The sequence below is a fragment of the Emys orbicularis genome, chromosome 15 (assembly GCF_028017835.1).
Source record: "Emys orbicularis isolate rEmyOrb1 chromosome 15, rEmyOrb1.hap1, whole genome shotgun sequence".
Taxonomy (NCBI): domain Eukaryota; kingdom Metazoa; phylum Chordata; order Testudines; family Emydidae; genus Emys; species Emys orbicularis.
Genome location: NC_088697.1, coordinates 29,453,260 through 29,475,666, shown reverse-complemented (window position 1 = coordinate 29,475,666; position 22,407 = coordinate 29,453,260). Strand labels below are relative to the sequence as shown.

General features: G+C 50.1%; 2 protein-coding genes across 2 annotated transcripts in view; one reads left to right on the top strand and one right to left on the bottom strand.

Annotated features, from left to right (window-relative positions):
- Positions 1-21,770, top strand: part of LOC135889227 (6-pyruvoyl tetrahydrobiopterin synthase-like) — a 53,923-nt gene extending 32,153 nt beyond the window's left edge. The window contains exon 5 of the mRNA XM_065417056.1: positions 21,590-21,770. Within this exon, the coding sequence (XP_065273128.1) occupies positions 21,590-21,770 (181 nt within the window). The remainder of the gene's footprint in view (positions 1-21,589) is intronic.
- PTS (6-pyruvoyltetrahydropterin synthase) lies at positions 770-12,996 on the bottom strand. The gene is made up of 6 exons (XM_065417195.1): positions 12,911-12,996; positions 9,294-9,373; positions 4,958-4,980; positions 3,625-3,681; positions 1,333-1,403; positions 770-1,080 (listed from the first exon to the last, which is right to left on the bottom strand). The coding sequence occupies exons 1-6, from the start codon at positions 12,994-12,996 to the stop codon at positions 939-941; spliced, it is 459 nt and encodes a 152-aa protein (XP_065273267.1). The 3' UTR covers positions 770-938.
- Positions 21,771-22,407: the final 637 nt, after the last annotated feature.

Genomic DNA, 22,407 nt, shown 5'->3' with positions numbered 1-22,407 from the left:
ATTGTGAGCAAAGAAGCTGCCTCCTGCTGTTTGATTCCTGCCGTGTTCAGGGAAACTGCATTTTATGGACCTTCACTGTAAATAAACAGCACTGCACCAAAGAAATACCCGACTCTACCATCAATTTCTCCATCTAGCAGAAACAACTCGCTAGACCCTGAATTTCGGCTAACTACTCAGGTCAAAATGGGTAACGGCGTTTTCCTTTCCCCTCCAGCTCTGCCTCCTCGCTTCACCATAGCGTGGCATGCAGCAGGACTGCAGGCTGGCATTCGCTAGCAAAGCTTTATCAGCAGCACAGTTATACAAACAAAAGCATTCTCGGACCTTGTGGTTTATAGCAGCCAGTTTTCATGAAACCCCAAGTCGTCCTAGATCAAAGTGTTACTGAGAACCAGCCTACGGCATAGGAGAAACAAAGCACAAACCAGTTACGCTCGCCACTACCACCAGTCCCTTATCTTACGGAGAAAACAGAGACCCCAGCCACAGGGAGGAGCAGGCCTGCAGCACAAAAAGGAGGAAAAGTCATTTCTCAGTCTCCACTTCTTCATCATGGCCACAATCAAATCCCAGCGGGACGGGTACATATTTAACTTGTACATTTCCTCTTGAGAGAGAGCTGCGGTGCCTTACTCAACACAGGCGGAAGACTCCAAGGATTTCACATCACCTTGGTGGTTTTGGTTTGCAGAACTGGACTGTTTTGATTAAAAGCAAACAAGAGGTCAGCAAATTCTGAGAACTCCAAATTAAATAGAAAACCTCATTAGCTTGCCACAATAATTGTCTTTAATTACCTAAAAATGACCTTATATTAAAAAACAAAACCACTCTACAAAATCACTGTCTACATGTCATAGATACACCATGATATACTCCATTGATATACTGGTTCGATTAATTCCTCAGAAGACTGTGACCAGCTGAGTTGAATTTCATTTCTCAAGAGTCGTCTCTTCCCCCTTGTACACAACGATGTTCTGGTCCGTTTCATACACTTTGACTTTATAAAGAGTCCCCACAGGCAGGCACTTCTGGAGGTTTTCCCAGATGTACACTGCCACATTCTCAGTCGTACTGCAGGGGAAAGAGGGCTGACGTTAGACATGAAGCAGTCAAGGCACACTGACCTCTCGTACATGCAACAACACACACATATAATGATGGATGATAGAGAGAGAGGATGGGGAGGTAGTCGATCAACTGAAATTAAATGCCACCTGGAGAATTAATGACATTTGAACTGGTGCCAGACAATATACATGGCACCCACTATGAACCATAAAACAACACAGGCTGGACCCTGGCACCAAATCTAGTTCTACCCACCTGACAACATCAGCAAAGTAAGCCACGTCTTTATCCAGATTCTTGTGGTCAAGTGGCTCCATGATGGCTTCCTGAGGGCAGAGAAGAAGGACATGAATAACAAATATGTAGGAACAGAACAATAACAAAATATGTGGAAATGGCACAGGTGCTTAACGACTTCATTGTTTCGGTTTTCACCAAGAAGGTTGGTGGTGATTGGACTTTTAACATACTGAAGGACCAGTGAAAATGAGGCAGGATCAGAGGCTAAAATAGGAAAAGAACAAGTTAAAAAATTACTTAGACAAGTTAGATATCTTCAAGTCACCAGGGCCTGATGAAATGCATCCTAGAATACTCAAGGAGCTGACTGAGGAGCTATCTGAGCCACTAGCGATTATCTCTGAAAAGTCGTGGAAGACGGGAGAGATTCCAGAAGACTGGAAAAGGGCAAATCTAGTGCCAATCTATAAAAAGGGAAATAAGGACCACCTGGGGAATTACAGACCAGTCAGCTTAACTTCTGTACCAGGAAAGATAATGGAGCAAATAATTAAGCAATCAATTTGCAAAGATCTAGAAGATAATGAGGTGATAGGTAACAGTCATAATGGATTTGTCAAGAACAAATCATGTCAGACCAACCTGATAGCTTTCTTTGACAGGGTAACAAGCCTTGTGGATGGGGGGAAGCAGTAGACATGGTATATCTTGACTTTAGTAAAGCTTTTGATACTGTCTTGCATGACCTTCTCATAAAAAAACTAGGGAAATGCAACCTAGATGGAGCTACTATAAGGTGGATGCATTGGCTGGAAAACTGTTCCCAGAGAGTAGTTATCAGTGGTCCACAGTCATGCTGGAAGGGCATAACAAGTGGGGTCCCGCAGGGATCAGTTCTGGGGTCCGGTTCTGTTCAATATCTTCATCAATGATTTAGATAATGGCATAGAGAGAACACTTACAAAGTTTGCAGACAATACGAAGCTGGGAGGGTTGCAAGTGCTTTGGAGGGTAGGATTAAAATTCAAAATGTTGCTGGAGAAATGGTCTGAAGTAAATAGGATGAAATTCAATAAGGACAAATGCAAAGTACTTCACTTAGGAAGGAACAATCAGTTGCACACATACAAAATGGGAAATGACTGCCTAGGAAAGAGTACTGCAGAAAGGGATCTGGGGGTCATAGTGGACCACAAGCTAAATATGAGTCAACAGTGTAACACTGTTGCAAAAAAAGCGAACATCATCCTGGGATGTATTAGCAGGAATGTTGTAAGCAGACATGAGAAGTAATTCTTCCGCTCTACTCCGTGCTGATTAGGCCTCATCTAGAGTATTGTGTCCAATTCTGGGCGCCACATTTCAGGAAAGACATGGACAAATTGGAGAAAGCCCAGAGGAGAGCACAAAAATGATGAAAAGTCTAGAAAACATGAGCTATGAGGGAAGATTGAAAAAATTGGGTGTGTTTAGTCTGGAAAACAGAAGACTGAGACGGGACATGATAACAATTTTCAAGTACATAAAAGGTTGTTACAAGGAGAAGGGAGAAAAATTGTTCTTCTTAACCGCTGAGGATAGGACAAGAAGCAATGGGCTTAAATTGCAGCCAGGGAGGTTTAGGTTGGACATTAGGAAAAACTTCCTAACTGTCAGGGTAGCTAAGCCCTGGAATAAATTGCCCAGGGAGGTTGTGGAATCTCCATCATTGGGGATTTTTAAGAGCAGGTTAGACAAACACCTGTCAGGGATGATCTAGATAATACGTAGTCCTGCCATGAGTGCAGGGGACTGGACTAGATGACCTCTTGAGGTCCCTTCCAGTTCTATGATTCTATGACATTGGTAGCTACATCAATAGGGCATGTCAAGGGGGCACAATGAATGGCAGATTCTAACCATCCTGCTTGGACTTAGGAAGGGCCCTTCTGTGTCTGTGGAGCAATTCCAGACACACACACTGGGAACTGAAATGTCACTGGGGCCGATGCTGGCCTTTTCCTGAGAGGTCCTAGGTACCCAGAGTTGGTAGGAAGGTACCAGGGCAGCACTATTAGAGGGAGACAGCAACACGTTGTGCAACTGGTGAGAGGAAGTCAAAGACCTTGCACATCACAGGCCAGTGTGGGGACCAGCAGGGGACGTTACACTGCAACAGGGCACTGCGCTGACGCATTTTTAGCTCATAAACCACTCCCTAATTCTCCACTGCTAACAATATCTACTCCCCACTTCCCCACGCCCTCACTAGCCCATTACGCCATCGCTGATTTCCATGTGAGAGCTCCATGAGCACAGTGTTATTACCTGCATATATTCTTTCAGGGCCGTCAGGTTTATAACCATTCCTGACGTAGGATCAATCTACAGGGCAAAGAGCGAAAGGAGATTAGAAGCACATCTACTAATCCTCACACCCCAATTGTGTTACCAATCCCACCAAAAGCTTTAGATGGCACAAACCCAGACCACCTGGGGTCTGCAGCTTCCAAAATGGGCACTCAGGAATCCTGACCCATAAGAAAATCTCTCTCTCCGCCATCGGACACGGCCTGAGCCTCAGCCCTACTTAAGTAACACCATGAAGAACATGCCCTAATGGCTATATAGAGAGTATCAACAACTCTCAAGAGATCAGTGACGTTCATAATGGCGACACCAGGAAGAAAGCTCCCAGCACACATAGTTACTAAGCAGTGCTTGGGCAGAGCCCATCAGCCACACAGAGAAGCAGCCCACTAGGCAGGAACAAGGATTTAATCAGTTGTTTTACCAACCTGAGACACAACTGCTAGCTAGTAAGGGTCAGGCACAAACCATGAGCACCAGTGGGGCCTAACCACAATGCACAGGTAATCTGGCTTTCTCCTGAAAGGTAATCTAACTTTTCTGCTGTTCTGTAGGCTGATGGCCATGGTTCCCCAGTCTGGGACCGTCTAGCAGGAACCTCTGGCTACCAGAAGCTGGGACTGGATGACTGGGGATGGACCACTCGAAATTGCCCTGTTCTGTTCATTCCCTCTGAAGCATCTGGCACTGGCCACTGTCAGACGACAAGATACTGGGTGAGATGGATCATTCGTCTGACCCAGTATGGCTGTTCTCATGTTAACTCCCACAATCAGCAACCACAGAATTAAGAGCAATTGTTCTGTGGCCCAGATCTCTCTGGAACAAGTTGGCTGAGAGCTAAGCGCAGGACTCTGGCCTCCCACCATTTTGCAGGGGACAGAGTTTAGCCCCGCTTTCGCTCAGGATGGAGGCCATTCAGATCTGAGAGCGGAAGCTAAGGCTGAGATCCTGCAATGAGCTCTGTGTGGGTGGACCCCTGAAGCCACATGAAGCTCATTGCAAGACTGGGGCTGAAATGTGGCCTCCAGCATGTCTTTGGGAGAGGCAGGGTGAGAAGGAGAGCTGCCTTCACTGGACCCATCTCTCACACACAAGTGATTACAGAAAATCTTCCTCTTTATAGTTGATGGAACAGAGGGTTTTCAAGCAATGCAGGATTTTTAGCAATTCTACAAAGGCAAACACCTAGAGGGTTGGGTTTTTTAAAAGATCTGCAGAATTTGCACATGGAAACCACACTCTGATACCTCCAAGAAGGAAAAAGGAAGGAAATAATGATTGCACTTACCTCTCCACGCACAGTCACTACAACTAGAGGGAGAAAAACACCAAGTCATAAGTGTGATCCAATGTACACGAGAACAAATCACATTAGTGGCAGATCAGAGAGCCCACACAGCATTAATCAGCCCCAGGAGGTGGGTTAATGACATGAGAAGTGTTACTGTTTAAAACAATATCCACTGTATAAAGAACAGTAACTGACCCTACAGTAATAGCGGTTCTCCAAGATGGACACGAGATTGGATTCTTTAGGTCAGCAGTGTCCACTGGGACTGTGCCTGCACCCTGCACCCTGCACCGGAGGGTATAAAGGGTGGGACAGGCTCAACCGTCCCACGGCAGTCCCACCAAAATGGGCATCTGATCGGAAGCCTCTACTAAGGAATGGAATCTTGTAAATGTGAGGATTGTAGCTGCTCAACAAATGTCACATAGAGGGACACTCGTCAACAAGCAGCAGAGGCTGCCTGAGTTCTAGTGGAATGAGCTCTAATGTGGCTAGGTGCATCTAACCTGGCTAACCCATAGCATGTCCTTATACAGTTGGAGATCCACTTAGATAATCTCTGTGGGGATATAGGTTGCCCCTTAAATCTGGCCACAGATAGTCAGGCATGTTCCTGAGTGATTCTGTTCTAAGTACAAAGACAGTCCCCTACTATATCAGGTGTGTGAAGTCTAGCTTCCTCCAGGGTTGAGTGAGGCTTGGGGAAGAAAACAGGCAGATGAATCGGCTGGGTGTTACTCTGAGGCAACCTTGGGCAGAAACTTAAGAGTAACATTGCCCTTATGAATAACTATATAAAGAGGGCCTGTCATGAGGGCCTGAATCTCCCCAACCCTTCAAGCTGCTGCAATGGCAATCTGAAAGGCAGAGGTGGTCTAGGGAACAGAGAACACCACCAGAGGACCCATCAACTCTGCTAATATTCTACAGTGATGTCCCAAGAGGGAGAGAGCTCTTGGGGAGAAAACATGCATAAGGCCTGTGATAGATATGGCAATTTCCTGCAGTATCCTTGGAAAAACTGTGTTGAATTAAGGTTAAGTATCGTTGGAGTCCATTGTATTAAATGCAAATGTTCTGTATGATTGTGGGCTGGGCTTGTATATAACTTTCCTGGAGGGGGATCTGATGTGAACCCTGGGAAATGTATGAACTTCAAAGGACTATATTGAACAATGCACCTGACAAGAACAGACTTTTGGGACAGGGTTAAATGGTTTTCCTGGGGAATCTGAATACAAATTTCCCACCTCTGGTTATGCAAATCCCCAGCCTTTTGAAGCTACACCCTGAGGCAAGGACCACTGTCTGCTGATTATCTCTTCCCAGAGTCTCAAGGTCAAAAGCCCAGGCTGTATAAAGGAAAGACTGAGCTACTGAGGGATTACTTGTTCTGAGCTAACGCTCGTATGAACTTGTAACCACAGAAAAACCCCACTGTGGGGTTTGAAGGACTGATTCCTACCAGAGCCCTTGTGGGAGCCAGGGTGATCTCTGGTTAGCTTTTTAGCATGCATGCTGGTTCTTTTGTTGTTTTTAATTGGTTTTCGCTGTAATGCTTTCACTTTAAGATTAAATGTGCTTGCTTACAAGGAGCTGTGTGGTGACTTGTCACTGCTGGCAATTACAGTTGTTCATAACCTCTGGAGTGGAAGGAAAGCACAAACTGGCCTGTTAAGGCAGTCTGGCTTACTGGCAGGGAACTGTGCAGCCTTGGGAAAAAACCCAGACAAGAGGAAGAGAGATACGAGTCCCTATCTGAGAGAGCTGATGGCTGAGGAGCTGGGAGTCTGCAATGGGTGCCCTTGCTGGACCCCAGAGGGGGAGCACAGGTACAGTTGCTCTGAGCTGAGACAGGGCCCTTCAGGAATTTTGCCACTACAGCGTAGGAAATTCAATACAGCCCTGGACAGGAGGGTGAGGAGCAGATATTGCTTCAAGATGGACCCTTATGGAGCTGATGGAAAGTCCAGATTGTTTCAGGGCTAGCAAATAATCCAATATTGCAGAGACTGCAGACATCGAGGGAGTCAGATGCCCAAATAGAAAAGCTCCTCCATTTAGCTTCAGGGCATTAAACTAATAACAAAAGAGAAGGGTGAAAAGAGGGAAGAAATGAGTACTCATTTAGCACAAATCTGAGATGTTGAGAAGAAACCAAAGGACCTGAAGAGAAGAAATTCTTTACTTGCCTATACCCCAATGCGAGAAGCCTGGGTAACAAATGAGGAAATGGAATGGCTCATTTATCATTTCAATTTGATCTGGTTGGTATTACTGAAACCTGGGGGGTTGAAAAGGAGCATACTTTCTCCAAGGGAGGGGCCGCTCTGTGAGGTGTGCCCCATCTCTATATAGGACAGTTCAGTACCAGGGACACCTCTCTAACCCAGTATACCAGTGACCCAAAGCTGGTGGCTTGGATGTCACCACCCATAATCTTTCCAGGAGAGGTCACTCTGGTATTGGGCCCACCGATAAGTCACTCAGCACCATGTATGATTTAGGTACCAGGACAGTTAATGCCAAGGAGTGGGTACCCTAAAGTTAATCAGTAACAAGAAGGTAATCTGTATCAGGGCGTATGATCACAGAGGCACTCGATGCTGAGGCTCCAGGTACCAGGTACGGTGTTGGTGCTGAAGGATCAGTACTGAGGGCAGTGTAGCTGTTGATTTAGAGGGCACTGCATGAACTGACTCAGAAGTCAGTGCCAGGGCACATGAAGGGGCCTTCTTAGGCTTTTGGCCCTTGGACGAATGACGAGTCATGTGGCCGATGACCCTTTGATCTCAATTTGCTAGGTGCCAGGGACAGCGAACTGTGCCTGGGCTCGTCTTTGGAGCACTGCTCCTTTCTGCCCATCAGATGTCAATGCAAATGAAGTGATGGACAAGTGGGGCCTCTGAGTGGATGCGGCCTGGGGGCTCAGAGTGGGATCATAGGTCTAACAGAGAGAGACTGACATGATGGCTGAGCCCTAATTGCAGCTTTCCTCTCAGTGTCCATGGAGGCTTGCATCCATCTCTTAAGAACATAAGAACGGCCCTACTGAGTCAGACCAAAGGTCCATCTAGCCCAGTACCCTGCCTTCCGACACTGGCCAGTGCCAGGTGCCCCAGAGGCAATGAACAGAACAGGTAATCATCAAGTGCTCCATCCCCTGTCCCTCATTCCCAGCTTCTGGCAAACAGAGGCTAGGGACACCCTCCCTGCCCATCCTGGCTAATAGCCATGGATGGACCTATCCTCCATGAATTTATCTAGTTCTTTTTGAACCCTGTTATGGTCTTGGCCTTCACAACATCCTCTGGCAAGGAGTTCCACAGGTTGACTGTGTGTTGTGTGAAGAAATACTTCATTTTATTTGTTTTAAACCTGCTGCCTATTAATTTCATTTGATGACCTTCTCTTAGAAGGAACAGCTTCAGATGCACCTCCCTTGCTCTCTGAGTGCACGCAGAGAAAGAACGACAGACAGAACATTGCTCCAGGACATGCCCTCCTCGCAGAGAGAGCAGACACTAGGATTGCCCATCATTAATGGCCATAATGCTGGTGCCTTGGCTTCCGCTGTAATGCCAGTTCTCTGTGGGGCAGTTGGGCGGTGGGGGTCTAAGCTAACTGAAACATTATATATTTGCCCATTGGGCATATAAAAGAAAAAATTAAACTAATTACACTAACTTGACTATCTAATTATTATATGCAAGGCTAAGGAAAATCACACAGTACACAGAGTAAGCAGACGCTGCAGGGGTAGTGCCTCACTGTCAAGGGCAGTCAGAAGAAACTGAGGAACACCTGGGCTGCTCTGTCCTTTATGCCCTCAGATGGGAGGTGTCAGGGTACCTAGGGTACCAGTAGCCCTGACAGATACTACTGACCAAAAGGATACAGTCTTGCATGCATGGGGCCCATGCACACTAAGAATGGAATCCATGTGGACAATCTCTTGAAGAAGGTTTGGTTTTTTTGGATAACATTTGTTTGCCAAGTGGAAACCGCCATTAAGATTTACTATCATCTTGAGTATAAGCAGATTTGGTTTATTTAGTAGCATTTTAAAATAAGATTTACTCTTTATTTAATGGCCTAAAAGTCAGATTTGTGGTTTGGACTGTCTCCTGTTGATGATCACTCTTATTTCTCTTTGCAGCCTCTGTCATCAAAAAAACAAATACTCCAGATTCTGCTCTGAGTTACATAAGTGTTCACAGTAACATGGCTAAGAGCCGATCCCATCCAAATGTCTCTCTCATACAACCATCTGAACTAATTCTCTCTGGGTCTGGATGAATAAGTATAGCACTCAGCCCAGTCAGCCCCTCACCTTTATAGTTGTGTCCATGTCCGTTTGGATTGTTGCATTTCCCAAAGAGTTTCAGGTTTTCTTCATCACTCAGTGACTTACTGTAAAAAAATAAAAATTGCAGTTGAGGGCCAATTACAAACATTAGGGTTTTCATTTCAACTGGGACTGGTTTTTAGCTCCCCCTGATCTCCTTAGTAGGTACAGCAAAAGAAACATCTCATTCACAGACTCTGCCCACTCAGATTCTGTACCCACTGCCTGAGTTAGTCCAGGCCCTGTGTATGAAAGATTTGCTCTCCACTCACCTTTTAGTTTGTGGTCTCATTTTTCATTGGACCAAGACATTACCCATAGCCTATCCTTGTCTATAACACGCCCTGAAAAGCGGGTGGTGATTCCTTAAACATTTTATGTAATTGGTTTTTTAAAAGTTAATAAATTCCTGTTTGTACTAATGATCCAACATAATGTACTCCAGTCACTTTCTCCTTTTTAAACAGATGGATTAGACTGGGGAAGTACTATTACATTTTTTTTTTTTTTTACTCTATTATAATGAACATTCATCCAGGTATTGTGTTTCTCTACTGACTCTGTAAAGCATTACTGGCTAAAGAACTGGCATTGGAGAGTTGAAGGAGACCAGTTACGAGATTTGGGGTCTATTAGTTTGGATACTGCTGATCGTTTCATTGTAGCATCCTGACTTCTCAGTACAGTACTGTGTACTGTTGCCAAGTATTCACTCCTACTGTGGAAAGTGTATCAATCAGAGTTTGAAACACCACAAGAGTTCCAGCTGTTCACAAAAGGGACCAGATGCCTGGCAGAACCACCTAGTTTCTGAACACAAACATTGCAGGCTGTAGTATCCAGGATCATGGAGATATTTAAGAGAACAGTGGGACCATCGCTAAGTTTACTGTCATCCCTTCTGACTTTCACATTGTACCAACAACTCTCCCAGAGGATGTGAAGTCTAGGGATGAATAGGTGGTGATCAGTGTAGGCCAGCATCTTAGATAATTGCTGGGGAAATAAGTGATTTGACCTTAAATGTGTAAAGTACAATCTATCAAAGTCCATAGCTGTCCACTGAACAAAGAAGTTAGATTTTTGGTCTCACAGACAGAGCTTGAAAACTGCCTTTGGTGCTGCTGTTCTCATCCACCAGCCATGAAAAACCTCATGCTACACAGAGTGAAATAGACAAGATTCTGGTCAGAATCAGGTTTGCCTGCAGCATAGTCTTGAAACTAACCAGAGTCTGGTTCCAATTTCACTCTGCTGTTGTTTAAAAATGCTCCTGTTTAGTAGGACAGGCTGGGGAAAGAAAGGGGAGTCACTCCTTTTTCTCTCCCCCCATTCTCCACTCCCAGAGCCTCCATCAGCAGGAGAATTTTCTGTGCTCTGACCAGCTTCACTGCTGCCATTCCCAAGGTATTGAATGGTACTGAATCTGAACTGACTTGCATCAACTTCACTTTTGCTGGTGGAGGGGTGGTGTGGTGAGCACAAGCGTACACAAAACATTATCCAGGCAAGTGGTACGGGGGAGAAGAGAACCAAAAAATGAGGTGAGAGAGCTGCACTCAAGACAGCAAGGGGGAAGGAGAGGCAGGAGAAAGCCCCCAAAAGGGGGCAGAAGAAATGCGCAGGATGATGAGAGAGGGAGTGAGGAAAACAGATGGATTACAGTATTTTCCTTCCCTTCGCCTATCCTTTGTCACCTCTAACAATAACAGTGCCCAGACTGTAAGCTCTTTGGGGCAGGGACTGGACTGTTTTACTAGGTGTATGTACTGTGCCTAGCACAACAGGGCCCCAGTCTTTGAGGCCTCTAGGTGCTACTGTAATAAAAATAATAAGAAACAGCCCCAAACACATGGGCTGTTGAAAAGGGAGCGACCCCACCCAGGGCCAGTGCAAGGATGTTTCGCGCCCTAGGCGAAACTTCCACCTTGCGCCCTCCCCCCTCCCCGAGCCCTGCGGCAGCTCCCCGCCCCCCCCCCTCCGCCCTGAGGTGCCCCCCCTGCGGCAGCTCCCCACCCCAGCTCACCTCTGCTCTGCCCCCTCCCCGAGCCCTGCAGCAGCTCCCCCCCCTGCCCTGAGACGCCCCCCCATAGCAGCTCCCCCCCCCGCCCGGGGAGCTGTGCGGCAGCTCCCCACCCCAGCTCTCCTCTGCTCCACCTCCTCCCCAAGCACGCCGTCGCTGCTCCACTTCTCCCGCCTCCCAGACTTGCAGCGCCAATCAGCTGTTTGGCGCCGCAAGCCTGGGAGGGAGAGAAGCAGAGCGGGGCGGTGTGCTCAGCGGAGGAGGCAGAGCAGAGGTGAGGTGGGGCAGGGAGTTCCCATGCGTGCCGCCCCCCCCCCCTTACTTGCTGCAGGCGGCCCTCCCCGCGCCCTCCGCCTAAATGCCAACGACGACCAGGGCGGCCGAAGATCCGGCCGCTGCGATCACCGCCGAAGAAAATGCTGCCCCCCAAATGCTAGTGCCCTAGGCGACCGCCTAGGTCGCCTAATAGGTTGCACCGGCCCTGACCCCACCTTCCCAGCAGCTGGGAGAGCGAGGCATAGTGAGCTGCAGCCTGAGGTTCATTTTCTCTGTCTCCCCCTTGTACGGTGTGAGCTCTTAGACATGGGGACCATCTGGATCCTGGATCTGGTACATCGCTGGGCACGTTGCCAGGCCGGAGAGCAAATGGCTCTCCTGTCCAAATGGGATAGGAACTAAGGAGTCCCAGGTAAGAACCAGAGACAGCTCCCCCAGGATGAATAACCCCTCCCTTCCCAACACACTGGAGATTTCTAACCTGGGAATTGACCGAGTCCATGGGGAGGAGCAGGGTCTCCTCTTGCCTCTCCTCTCAGCAGGTCGCTATGAGCTGTCATTGTGGGAGCTTGGCAATGACTGAACCACCCCAACCAAGCACGATGGGGGGGCACCCTGGGATCCCCGACCCAGCGCGATGGGGGGCACCCTGGGATCCCCCTGACCAAGCGCGATGGGGGGGCACCCTGGGATCCCCCCCCTAACCAAGCGCGATGGGGGGGCACCCTGGGATCCCCCCGACCCAGCACGATGGGGTACCCTGGGATCCCCCCCGACCCAGCGTGATGGAGGACACCCTGGGATCCCCCCCTGACCAAGTGCAATGGGGCACCCTGGGGTCCCCCCCTGACCCAGCGCAATGGGGGGGCGCCCTGGGATCCCCCCCTGACCAAGCGCGATGGGGGGGCACCCTGGGATCCCCCCCGACCCAGCGCGATGGGGCACCCTGGGATCCCCCCCGACCAAGTGCAATGGGGGCACCCTGGGGTTCCCCCCTGACCCAGCGCGATGGGGGGCACCCTGGGATCCCCCCGACCCAGCGCGATGGGGGGCACCCTGGGATCCCCCCGACCCAGCGTGATGGGGCACCCTGGGATCCCCCCGACCCAGCGCGATGGGGGGGCACCCTGGGATCCCCCCCTGACCCAGCGCGATGGGGGGCACCCTGGGATCCCCCCGACCCAGCGCGATGGGGGCACCCTGGGGTCCCCCCCGACCCAGCACGATGGGGGGGCACCCTGGGATCCCCCCGACCCAGCGCGATGGGGGTGCGGGCCGGGCTCCCCGATCGCAGGCCCCTCACCTGTGCAGCCGGTGGCAGGCGCTGAAGCTGAGGCAGCGGGAGACCCGCGCGGTGCGGGCCGGGGTCCCGGCGCGGGGAGGCGGCATCGCAGCACCGGGGCCGGGGAGCGGGGGACGGACGGGACCGGCCGGCTCGGCGCCTGCGGGGGGAGGGCGGACGGGCCCTACATCCGGGCATCCCGGGGCACCCTCCTCCCTCCGCCGCGGGCCTGCTAGTGTCCCTGCGCCTCGGGGAGATGGGACCCCCCCCCGTCTCCGGCCCCTGCTCCTCGGGGAACCCCCACCTCCGGCCCCTGCTCCTCGGGGAACCCCCAAGCCTCCGGACCCGCCCCCTGCTCCTCGGGGACCCCCCACGCCTCCGGCCCCGCCCACTGCGCCTCGGGGATCCCCCACCTCCGGCCCCTGCTCCTCGGGGAACCCCCCCCCCACACGCCTCTGGCCCCGCCCCCTGCGCCTCGGGGATCCCCCACCTCCGGCCCCTGCTCCTCGGGGAACCCCCAAGCCTCCGGACCCGCCCCCTGCGCCTCGGGGACCCCCCACGCCTCCGGCCCCGCCCCCTGCGCCTCGGGGATCCCCCCTGTCTCCGGCCCCGCCCCTGCTCCTCGGGGACCCCCCAAGCCTCCGGCCCCGCCCCCTGCGCCTCAGGGACCCCCCCACACACCTCCGGCTCTGCCCCCTGCTCCTCCCTCATTAGCCCCAGCCTCATCACATCAGACGCCCCCTTCGCCTCCCTCTCCTGCACCTAAGTGACCCTGTCCTCACCCCAGGGACTCCCATCCCTACCCCTGTCTCCTGCCCCTCAGGGACCCCCATCCCCACCCCATTACCTATGCCTCAGTGCTCCCCCTCTCCCTTCCCAGTGCCCCAGGGGCATGAGTTCCTGCGACCCATCAGGCCTTGAGAGAGACTTGTCACCTTCAAACATGCATTAAAAGGAGCGCTTACATCCTCTGCCTTCCCCACTCCCCTACCCCTCGCCAATGTCTGGGTGGGTCTTTCCCATCAGTGTCCTATTTGTAAAGGTTTCTCTCCCCCTTGGTCCTGTGTGAAAGACCCACACAAATAACCAGGCCTGCCAACGTGGGGGGCAAAGGGGGCAATTGCCCAGAGGTCACAGGTCTCCTAGGCACAGGTGGTTGGTCCTGAAAGTGAAGAATTCATCACTTCCACCCCAGGCCCTGCACCCCCCTAGGGACGCCTCTGGGGCCCGGAATTGCTGTCTGCAGGCCTGCAAGCAACAGGGGAAACGGATGCTACCCGCAGCGCTGGCATGTGCACAAAATAACACACTGAAAACAGAGGGGATTGTATTTTTCCCCTGATCTCTGTGAGCTACAGTCGCCTTAGGCAGGACCTGTAATAACAGCAAGTCAAAATGTTCAAACAAAGAATGATTTTCAGGTTGACGGTATCCTTTATGTTTTCCAGCAGAGCTGTCACTCAGTGTGCACCCATACCTTTCTAAAGCTACTACAGTAGAATCTCAGAGTTACGGACACCTCGGGAACAGAGGTTGTTTGTAACTCTGACATGTTCATAACTCTGAACAGAATGTTATGGGTGTTTTTTCAAAAGTTTACAACAGAACATTGACTTAATACAACTTGAAACTTTACTATGCAGAAGAAAAATGCTGCTTTTAACCATCTTAATTTAAACGAAACAAGCACAGAAACAGTTTCCTTACCTTGTCAAATCTTTTTTTTTAACTTTTCCTTTTTTTTTTAGTAGTTTACATTTAACAGTTCTGTACTGTATTTGCTTTTTGTTTGTTTTTGTCTCTGCTGCTGCCTGATTGCATACTTCCAGTTCCACATGAGGTGTGTGGTTGACTGGTCAGTTCATAACTGGTGTTTATAACTCAGGTTCTACAGTATCTTGTTCTCCAGAATCTCACTTAAAAAAAACTCCCTCGCTGTTATGGTTACAAAGAAAAGAGAACAGGAGTACTTGTGGCACCTTAGCGACTAACATTTTCAAGCCTCGGCAAGAGGGAACCAAGTAATTAATTTTGAATCTCTCTCCATTGTGAAAAGTCTCACTTTGGCAGCTCCAATGGGCATTGCGTACAAGAATACAAACGTTTCCCCCCAAATGTGCCCCCTGCTGTTGTCACTCATCCCAGAGCTTCCAGGATCATCCCCTCCCCAACTCCACCCCCTGCTGCTCTGTCTCATCTCCCTCCCCGTCCCCAAGGTGCAAGGTGATGTTGCAGCACAAACTTGATCATGGAAGGAGATAGGACCTGTAAGACACAGAGTATGGTGGCCACTGGAGAAGAGGACTCTTGGATGTACTCAAGCATGGGTTAAAAAAAGACATCCAACATACACCCTTGTCAATTGTTCATTTAATGTTTGCAACATGCCCTAAGTGGGAAGCAACAATAGAAGAACTAACACCATCTGTACCCCTCAGTCTTCTGGGGAGGGACTGGGAAGAACTATTATTTATTATTTGTGTTATGGTAGCACCTCGGAGCCCCAGTCGTGGTCCAGGATCCCATTGTGCTAAACACAGAACAAAAAGATGGCCCCTGCCTCAAAGAACATAAGAGCTTCCAGACTGGGTCAGGCCATGGTCCACCTTGCCCAGCATCCTGTCTCTGACAGTGGCCCATTCAGGGGGGAGTGCATAGAACAAGGCAGTTATGGAGCATTCCACCCCGTTGTCCACTCGTGGCTTCTGGTCAAAGGTTTATGTAGACAAGCCCTCACAGAGCGCAGGCACTTTCATTCCTCCCACCCTATACACTTTGTTATGGTTTTCATCCCAGTGTGCCCCATTAAAGCCCTTTTTGTGTGGAGAAATACTTTGACCAGGAGACTTTATGCATTTTTCCTATTAGCAATTACAGTTACAGTTAGGGATGATAGCCATTCTGGAGTTGAGATGTCAGGGAAAAGGATTACACCTCCATGCCAGCTCCTTATCCCATCCCATGCCCTCCCAAAGTTCTCCTCTGAACCATAGGCGTCGACTGCGTGGGTGCTGGAGCACCCATGGGGAAAAATTAGTGGGTGCTCTGCACCCACCGGCAGCCAAGCTCCCCGCCCCGCCTCACCTCCTCCTCCGCCTCCTACCCTGAGCGCATCATGTCCCCACTCCTCCGCCTAGCTCCCAGCACTTGCTGCCGCCAAACAGCTATTTGGTGGTATAGCAAGCTCCAGGAGGGAGGGGGAAGGAGCGGGAATGTGGCGTGCTCAGGGGAGGAGGCAGGGCCAAGGCGGAGATTTGGGAAAGGAGTTGGAATAGGGGCAGGGAGGGGGCGGAGTTCGGGCGGGGACTTTGGAGAAGGGGTTGGAATGGGGACAGGAGGGGGCGGGGCAAGGGTGGAGTCGGGGCGGGGCCGGGGGCAGTGGGGGGTCGAGCACCCACCGGCGCGAGTAGAAGTCGGCGCCTATGCTCTGAGCCATGTGCTCGATGCAGCTCATGGTAACGGAGTGGTGGCTGTTCACACAGTAAATGTCTTGTCAGCGTGTCATATCGATATTTGCACAGCCTCCTTTGGGTTCACACCAGGAATCAGACCTTTCCATTTGCAGCCTCTCTGAAGTTCCAGATGGGCCTAAAGCATCCATCTATCATGGCAAATGCACTGTCAGTGCCACAGCAACAGCCCGTTGCTGGGATAGACCCAAGTGGAAATATGCCTCATTACAGTCAACCCGGCTGCTGGCCCAGCGGTGCAATTGATTGGTTCCCCTCTCTGTCCCATTACCTTGGTTCTCTGGCTCCTACAAACCCATTGCACTGTGGGTTGTCCACATGATGGGCGGCTGGTATTTATTTAATGAGTGTCCCCAGAACCTTTCTGTTCAGTGCTGCTTTTCCTTTTCCCACAGACTGCCTGACTTCAGTAATGCAGACCTTGACTCCAGCTCTGAAGCCAATGTCCCCTGTGAGAATTGCTGCTTTCTCCAGGATAGATATGTTTAGTGCCTCCCACAGACTGGCCTGGTAACTAGCTCTCTATGTTGTATGGCTTAGACGTTCAATGCAAACTGCAGGAGAGATCTGTGTTCTCAGCCATTGACTGGTGATTGGTAGTTGGGAGGGGAATGCCACGCTGGCTTTATCTGGCATTAGCTAAGATGTTTTGCTGGGATCGGGTAGTGAGCTGCACACAACTTTGCAGAACTGGCATGCTAGTGAGGGAGCTGGATGCTTCGGAGTTCATCTGTATCTTTGTTACTTAAAGGACAGGAGATGTTTGTGGGCCCGTTACTCTGCAGCGAATGTGGTTGGAGACAAAACTGCATTGCCTTGACTTTGACTTCCCCAGTTAACGATGCTGGACTGTGTACAGCTCTCTCAAATCCAAGCCAGTCTCAGAGGTGTGAGGCCCCTGGCACAAGGCTCAGAGAGCCCCTCACTCCTCTCCCCTGCAGCATTGGCAGCTCCACATCAGGAGTGTCCCTCTGAATCAGCATTTTCCTCCCCCAAAGCCAGTGCAAGGGCAGCCTGCAGTGCTGCTTACTGCTGGGGTTCCCGTCTAATGTCTTTTTCAGGGCAGCTGACTAGACACACTGAAAAGCCACCTAGATTTATACTGGGCTCCTTTGGGTCCTGCCCCAGGGCTTTTGTCACTGTGGCAGCAAGAAAGAGGCGTGCAGATGCCATGCGGGGATCTGCCATGTGGCAGAGTGCTGCTGCTGTTCTCCGGTCTTCCTGGCTCCTCTTCCTGCAGTCTCTCCTTCTCCACATCTCTCCACTCTGTGATGATGTTAGCCTTTTCTCTCTAACACTCACTGCCTTTAGCTGCTGGGCGTCTCACTGTCATCTGAAACGCAGTATGGCTAAACCTGGACTGCCAAGCTTCCCATCCTGCTGCCTCCCTCCTCTGTCACTGTAGAACATTGGCTCTCCTCCTTTCCAGACTACTGGACCCCTTTCAGGAATCTGATTTGTCTTGCGTATCCCAAGAAGGCCAATAGAAAAGCTGAGAATGACTTCCGGTTATGAGTGGAGTGCATTGGCAGAACTAGGGTGGGTACCCAGGGCTGGAAAAGCAGGGGGGTGCTGTGGGTCAGGCCCAAGGAGCATCAGCAGAGCTGAGTGTGGGGATCCAGAACTAGAATGACAGAGGATACTGCAGCTCAAGAATGCAGGGTGGTGTTAGGTGAAAACCTGCCTTGATCAACATGATTATCTATCTAGTGGCTTTATTAGCTAGGATCTGTTATCAGCAGCCAAATTTTATTTCCCCAAAACTTTGAGCATCAGGCTTATTTCTAGCTCAAAGTTATTTTCTACTTCCTCCTTCCTTGCTGTACCTGTCACCTTTTCATTCATCCCACATAAGTAATGCTAGAGATGTTTTGTGTGAATCTTGCCCATGGAGCCAATAATTTGACTTGGGTTTTGTTTGTTTTATTTTTCCAGTGGTGGTGACTGTGCATGGAGAAGGGCAGCAGGGCGTGGATTTGGGTCAGGCCAGGGGCATCTGGCTGCACTGGTAGAGCTGGCATGAGTCCTGGGTACGGTACGGAAAAGATCATTGTACAGCAGTACAAAGACAAGTGGCCCTGTGCCGAGTCAGAAAGCAGGGCACCAGTCAATCAAGCCTCCTTGACATCATTCCTGCCCATTCCATGTAGTTGTGGGGCCTGGCTATGACTTGGACCCCGTCCATACCATGTGGCCTTTGTGCCAGACCAGCCACTTCTCCCAGCTGATCATTAAAGCCCAGGAAACGCTCTGCAACCTGCTCAGGCGCTTGATTGGAACAGTTTAGATGCCATAACTATTCCCCAGTGGCTCATCATTGCATGTACTTATCAAGAGATGTCAACTGTGCCTGTGATTTCCTTTCCTTTCCTGTGATTTGCCCTGCAGATTGATCATAGCTCAGGGATGGTTATAAACCTGACAGACCTGAAAGAGTACATGCAGCTGATAACAAGGTACTTCCGGAGCTCAGACATGGGAATCTATTATGATTTTTGATGATAGGCAGCTTTGGAAGTGGGGAGGTGTGGGGCAGTAGGATAGTATTTTGGGAAATGGGGAATAGTAGCTGTGAGGGTGTGGAAGGTGATGTGTCAATACATTCCCTTTATGGGATCTTCCAGTCCCCTGGGAATCTTGGTTTTCTCACTCCTCCCAAGCAACACGGCTACCACCCTGTTAGAGCCGGGAAATTCCAGGGAGAGGGCAGGAGTTACTGAGTTTGTGTGATCAGCAGCAGTAACCTGCCAAGTGTCAGAGTAAGTGAGATACAAAGACCAGAGGAACACTCAAATTTGATCATAGGCTAGATGTACAGTTAAAATTTATGTGTGGAAAAATTCACACCTCTGAGCAGTGTAATTAAGCCAACCTAACCCCGAGTGTAGAAGCCAAGAGGTCGACGAAAGAATTCTTGGAGAGGTGGATTAAAGTACAGTGACAGGAAAACCCCTTCCATCGCTGTAGGAAGTGTCCTCGCTACAGCTGTAGCTGTGCCAGTGTAGCACCTGTAGCATAGACATAGCCTAAGGGCTGGTCTACACTGAAAAGTTACACTGGCATAGCTACATCTCTCAGTGGTGTGAAAAATCCACACCCCTGAAAGACCGAGTTAAGATGACCTCACCTCCCGCGTAGGCAGTGCTATTACCTATGACAGAGAATCCCTCACTGTAGAAAAACATCAAAGTGTCTGAGGCCATGTCTACCGTATAGTGATTCGGTGTAGGCATTTACTATTGCGATGGGAGAGGTTCTCCTGTCACTGTAGGTAATCCGCCTTCCCAACAGGCAGTAGCTAGGTTGACGAAGAATTCTTCCGTCAACCTAGTGTTGTCTACATCTGGAGTTAGGTTGGCTTAATTATGTCGCTTGGGTGTAGATTTTTCACACCCCTCAGAGAGTAGCGCATCAGCAAAGATCTACAATCTATCCTGAAAGATGATCCCTCACTCTCACAGATCTTGGGAGACAGACCTGTCCTCGCTTACAGACAACCCCCCAACCTGAAGCAAATACTCACCAGCAACCACACATCACTGAACAAAAACACTGACCCAGGAACCTATCCTTGCAACAAAGCCCGATGCCAACTCTGCCCAAATATCTATTCAAGTGACATCATCATAGGACCTAATCACATCAGCCATGCCATCAGGGGCTCGTTCACCTGCACATCTACCAATGTGATATATGCCATCATGTGCCAGCAATGCCCCTCTGCCATGTACATTGGCCAAACCGGACAGGCTCTACGCAAAAGAATAAATGGACACAAATCTGACATCAGGAATCATAACATTCAAAAACCAGTAGGAGAACACTTTTAACCTGTCTGGTCATTCAATGACAGACCTGCGGGTGGCAATTTTGCAACAAAAAAGCTTCAAAAACAGACTCCAACGAGAAACTGCTGAGCTTGAATTGATATGCAAATTAGATACAATCAATTTAGGCTTAAATAGAGACTGGGAATGGCCGAGCCATTACAAACATTGAATCTATCTCCCCATGTAAGTACTCTCACACTTCTTATCAAACTGTCTGTACTGGGCTATCTTGATTATCACTTCAAAAGTTTTTTTCCCCTCTTACTTAATTGGCCTCTCAGAGTTGGTAAGACAACTCCCACCTGTTCATGCTCTCTGTATGTGTATATATATCTCCTCAATATATGCTCCATTCTATGCATCCGATGAAGTGGGCTGTAGCCCACGAAAGCTTATGCTCAAATAAATTTGTTAGTCTCTAAGGTGCCACAAGTACTCCTGTTCTTTTAACTTTTCAGTGTAGACCAGGCCTAAGCATGAGCACAAGGCCTGTGTTTTGCTGCAGTGACATCGCCCCGACAGTCCCCAGGCTGGCCTATGACATGCAAGCTGAGGCCTTTGGCTTCCTCTCACTGGGTACGTCTTCACTTACATCCGGGTCCGGATGTAAGCAATCGATTTTCTGAGTTCGATTTATCGCGTCTGGTTAAGACGCGATAAATCGATCCCGGATCGATCCCGGAAGTGCCCCGGATCGATCCCGGAAGTGCTCGCCTTCGACGCTGGTACTCCAGCTCGGCGAGCGGAGTACGCAGCATCGACGGGGGAGCCTTCCTGCCGCGTCTGGACCGCGGTAACTTCGGACTAAGGTACTTCGAATTCAGCTACGTTATTAACGTAGCTGAATTTGCGTACCTTAGTCCGAAGTGGGGGGGTTAGTGTAGACCAGCCCACTGGCTGCTGTCTTGCTCTAAGAGTCTCATCTTCTCAGGAAAAGGCCCAGCATTAAAATACCTGGGACTCCTTTGCAGGGCCTTCCCTGGGAATTTAACTCAGAGTCCAGGGTCCCAAGAATTGAGTCTGTGTTGGTTAGAACATGCCACACGCTGGGCCTTCTGGGTCATAACCCATTGACGGGGACAGCATGTTCCCTCTCTTCCCATAGGAGACAATCATGGAGCTGCTTGACCACAAGAAACTGGATCAGGATGTGGCTTATTTTGCTGATGTTGTGAGGTGGGTAGTGGGGTCTCATGGTAAAACTGGATTTGGTGCCAGAACTGCCCCTGTATCGTAAATGAGCACTATGTATGTCATCTGTGACTAGTTCAACTCCCTCAGTTTGGAGGAACTGATTACCTAACGGTGATCAAATACCTCCCCATTGCCTTGCAGCTGGGATCTGGATCTAACCTGCACTTACTGCTCCCTCTCTAAATTGGGCCCTGTTTTCCCTGCAGTACAACTGAGAACGTGACAGTGTACACCTGGGAAAACCTCCAGAAGCATCTGCCCGCGGGGGCTCTTTATAAGGTCAAGGTGTATGAATCCAAGCAGAACGTCATTGTGTACAATGAAGAAGAGACGGCTCCACTGGCCTCAATGTGTGACCGGAGCGCACACGGCGTAATCAGGGACTAGCATTGTCTGCAGATGAAATGAAGCTTTGCAATCAAGATAAAATCTACTGCACTGCAGATAGTGTCTGTTCCTGCTTCACTAACTGTGTCCAGTCTTGGTCTCTCGCTCCAGCCCACCCCCCGGCTGCTGCTGACATGTTGTGAGTGAACATTTTAAAGCTAATTTCCCCCAGAAACATAAACAACCAAGCTTATTGCAGACTCTAAACTGTCCCCTACTCCCCACTGAGGAGCAGAGAGGCAAGGGACCAGGGTAACTGTGTACCAGCAGGACACTCACCTCTTGAGCGCCTCCTGCTGCCGCTGTGCGGTACTGCAGTCCGTTTCTCACTCCTGGTGCCTCCTGTAGGTTGTTGACCTCACTTGGCAGGTCTTCACTGGCTCGGTCCTCAAACTGCGTCACACAGTCAAAATGAGCCCCTTCTGGGGTAGCAAAGGGCTGGTCCACACTGGGGCGGGGGATCGATCTAGGAAACGCAACTTCAGCTACGAGAATAGCGTAGCTGAAGTCGACGTTTCCTAGATCGAACTAAATTTACTTACTGCGGGTCCACGCGGCGCAGGCAGGCTCCCCCGTCGACAGCGCTTCCTCCTCTCGGCAAGCAGGAGTTCCGCAGTCAACGGGGGAGCGCTTCTGG

Excerpts from the sequence above, each read along its gene's own strand:
- PTS (XM_065417195.1), bottom strand. The coding sequence starts at position 12,996 with ATGCCGCCTCCCCGCGCCGGGACCCCGGCCCGCACCGCGCGGGTCTCC. Across the intron at positions 4,981-9,293 it reads ACATGGACACAACTATAAAG|TTGTAGTGACTGTGCGTGGA; the intron begins GTGAGGGGCTGA and ends TTCTCCCTCTAG. Across the intron at positions 3,682-4,957 it reads TAGTGACTGTGCGTGGAGAG|ATTGATCCTACGTCAGGAAT; the intron begins GTAAGTGCAATC and ends TTTGCCCTGTAG.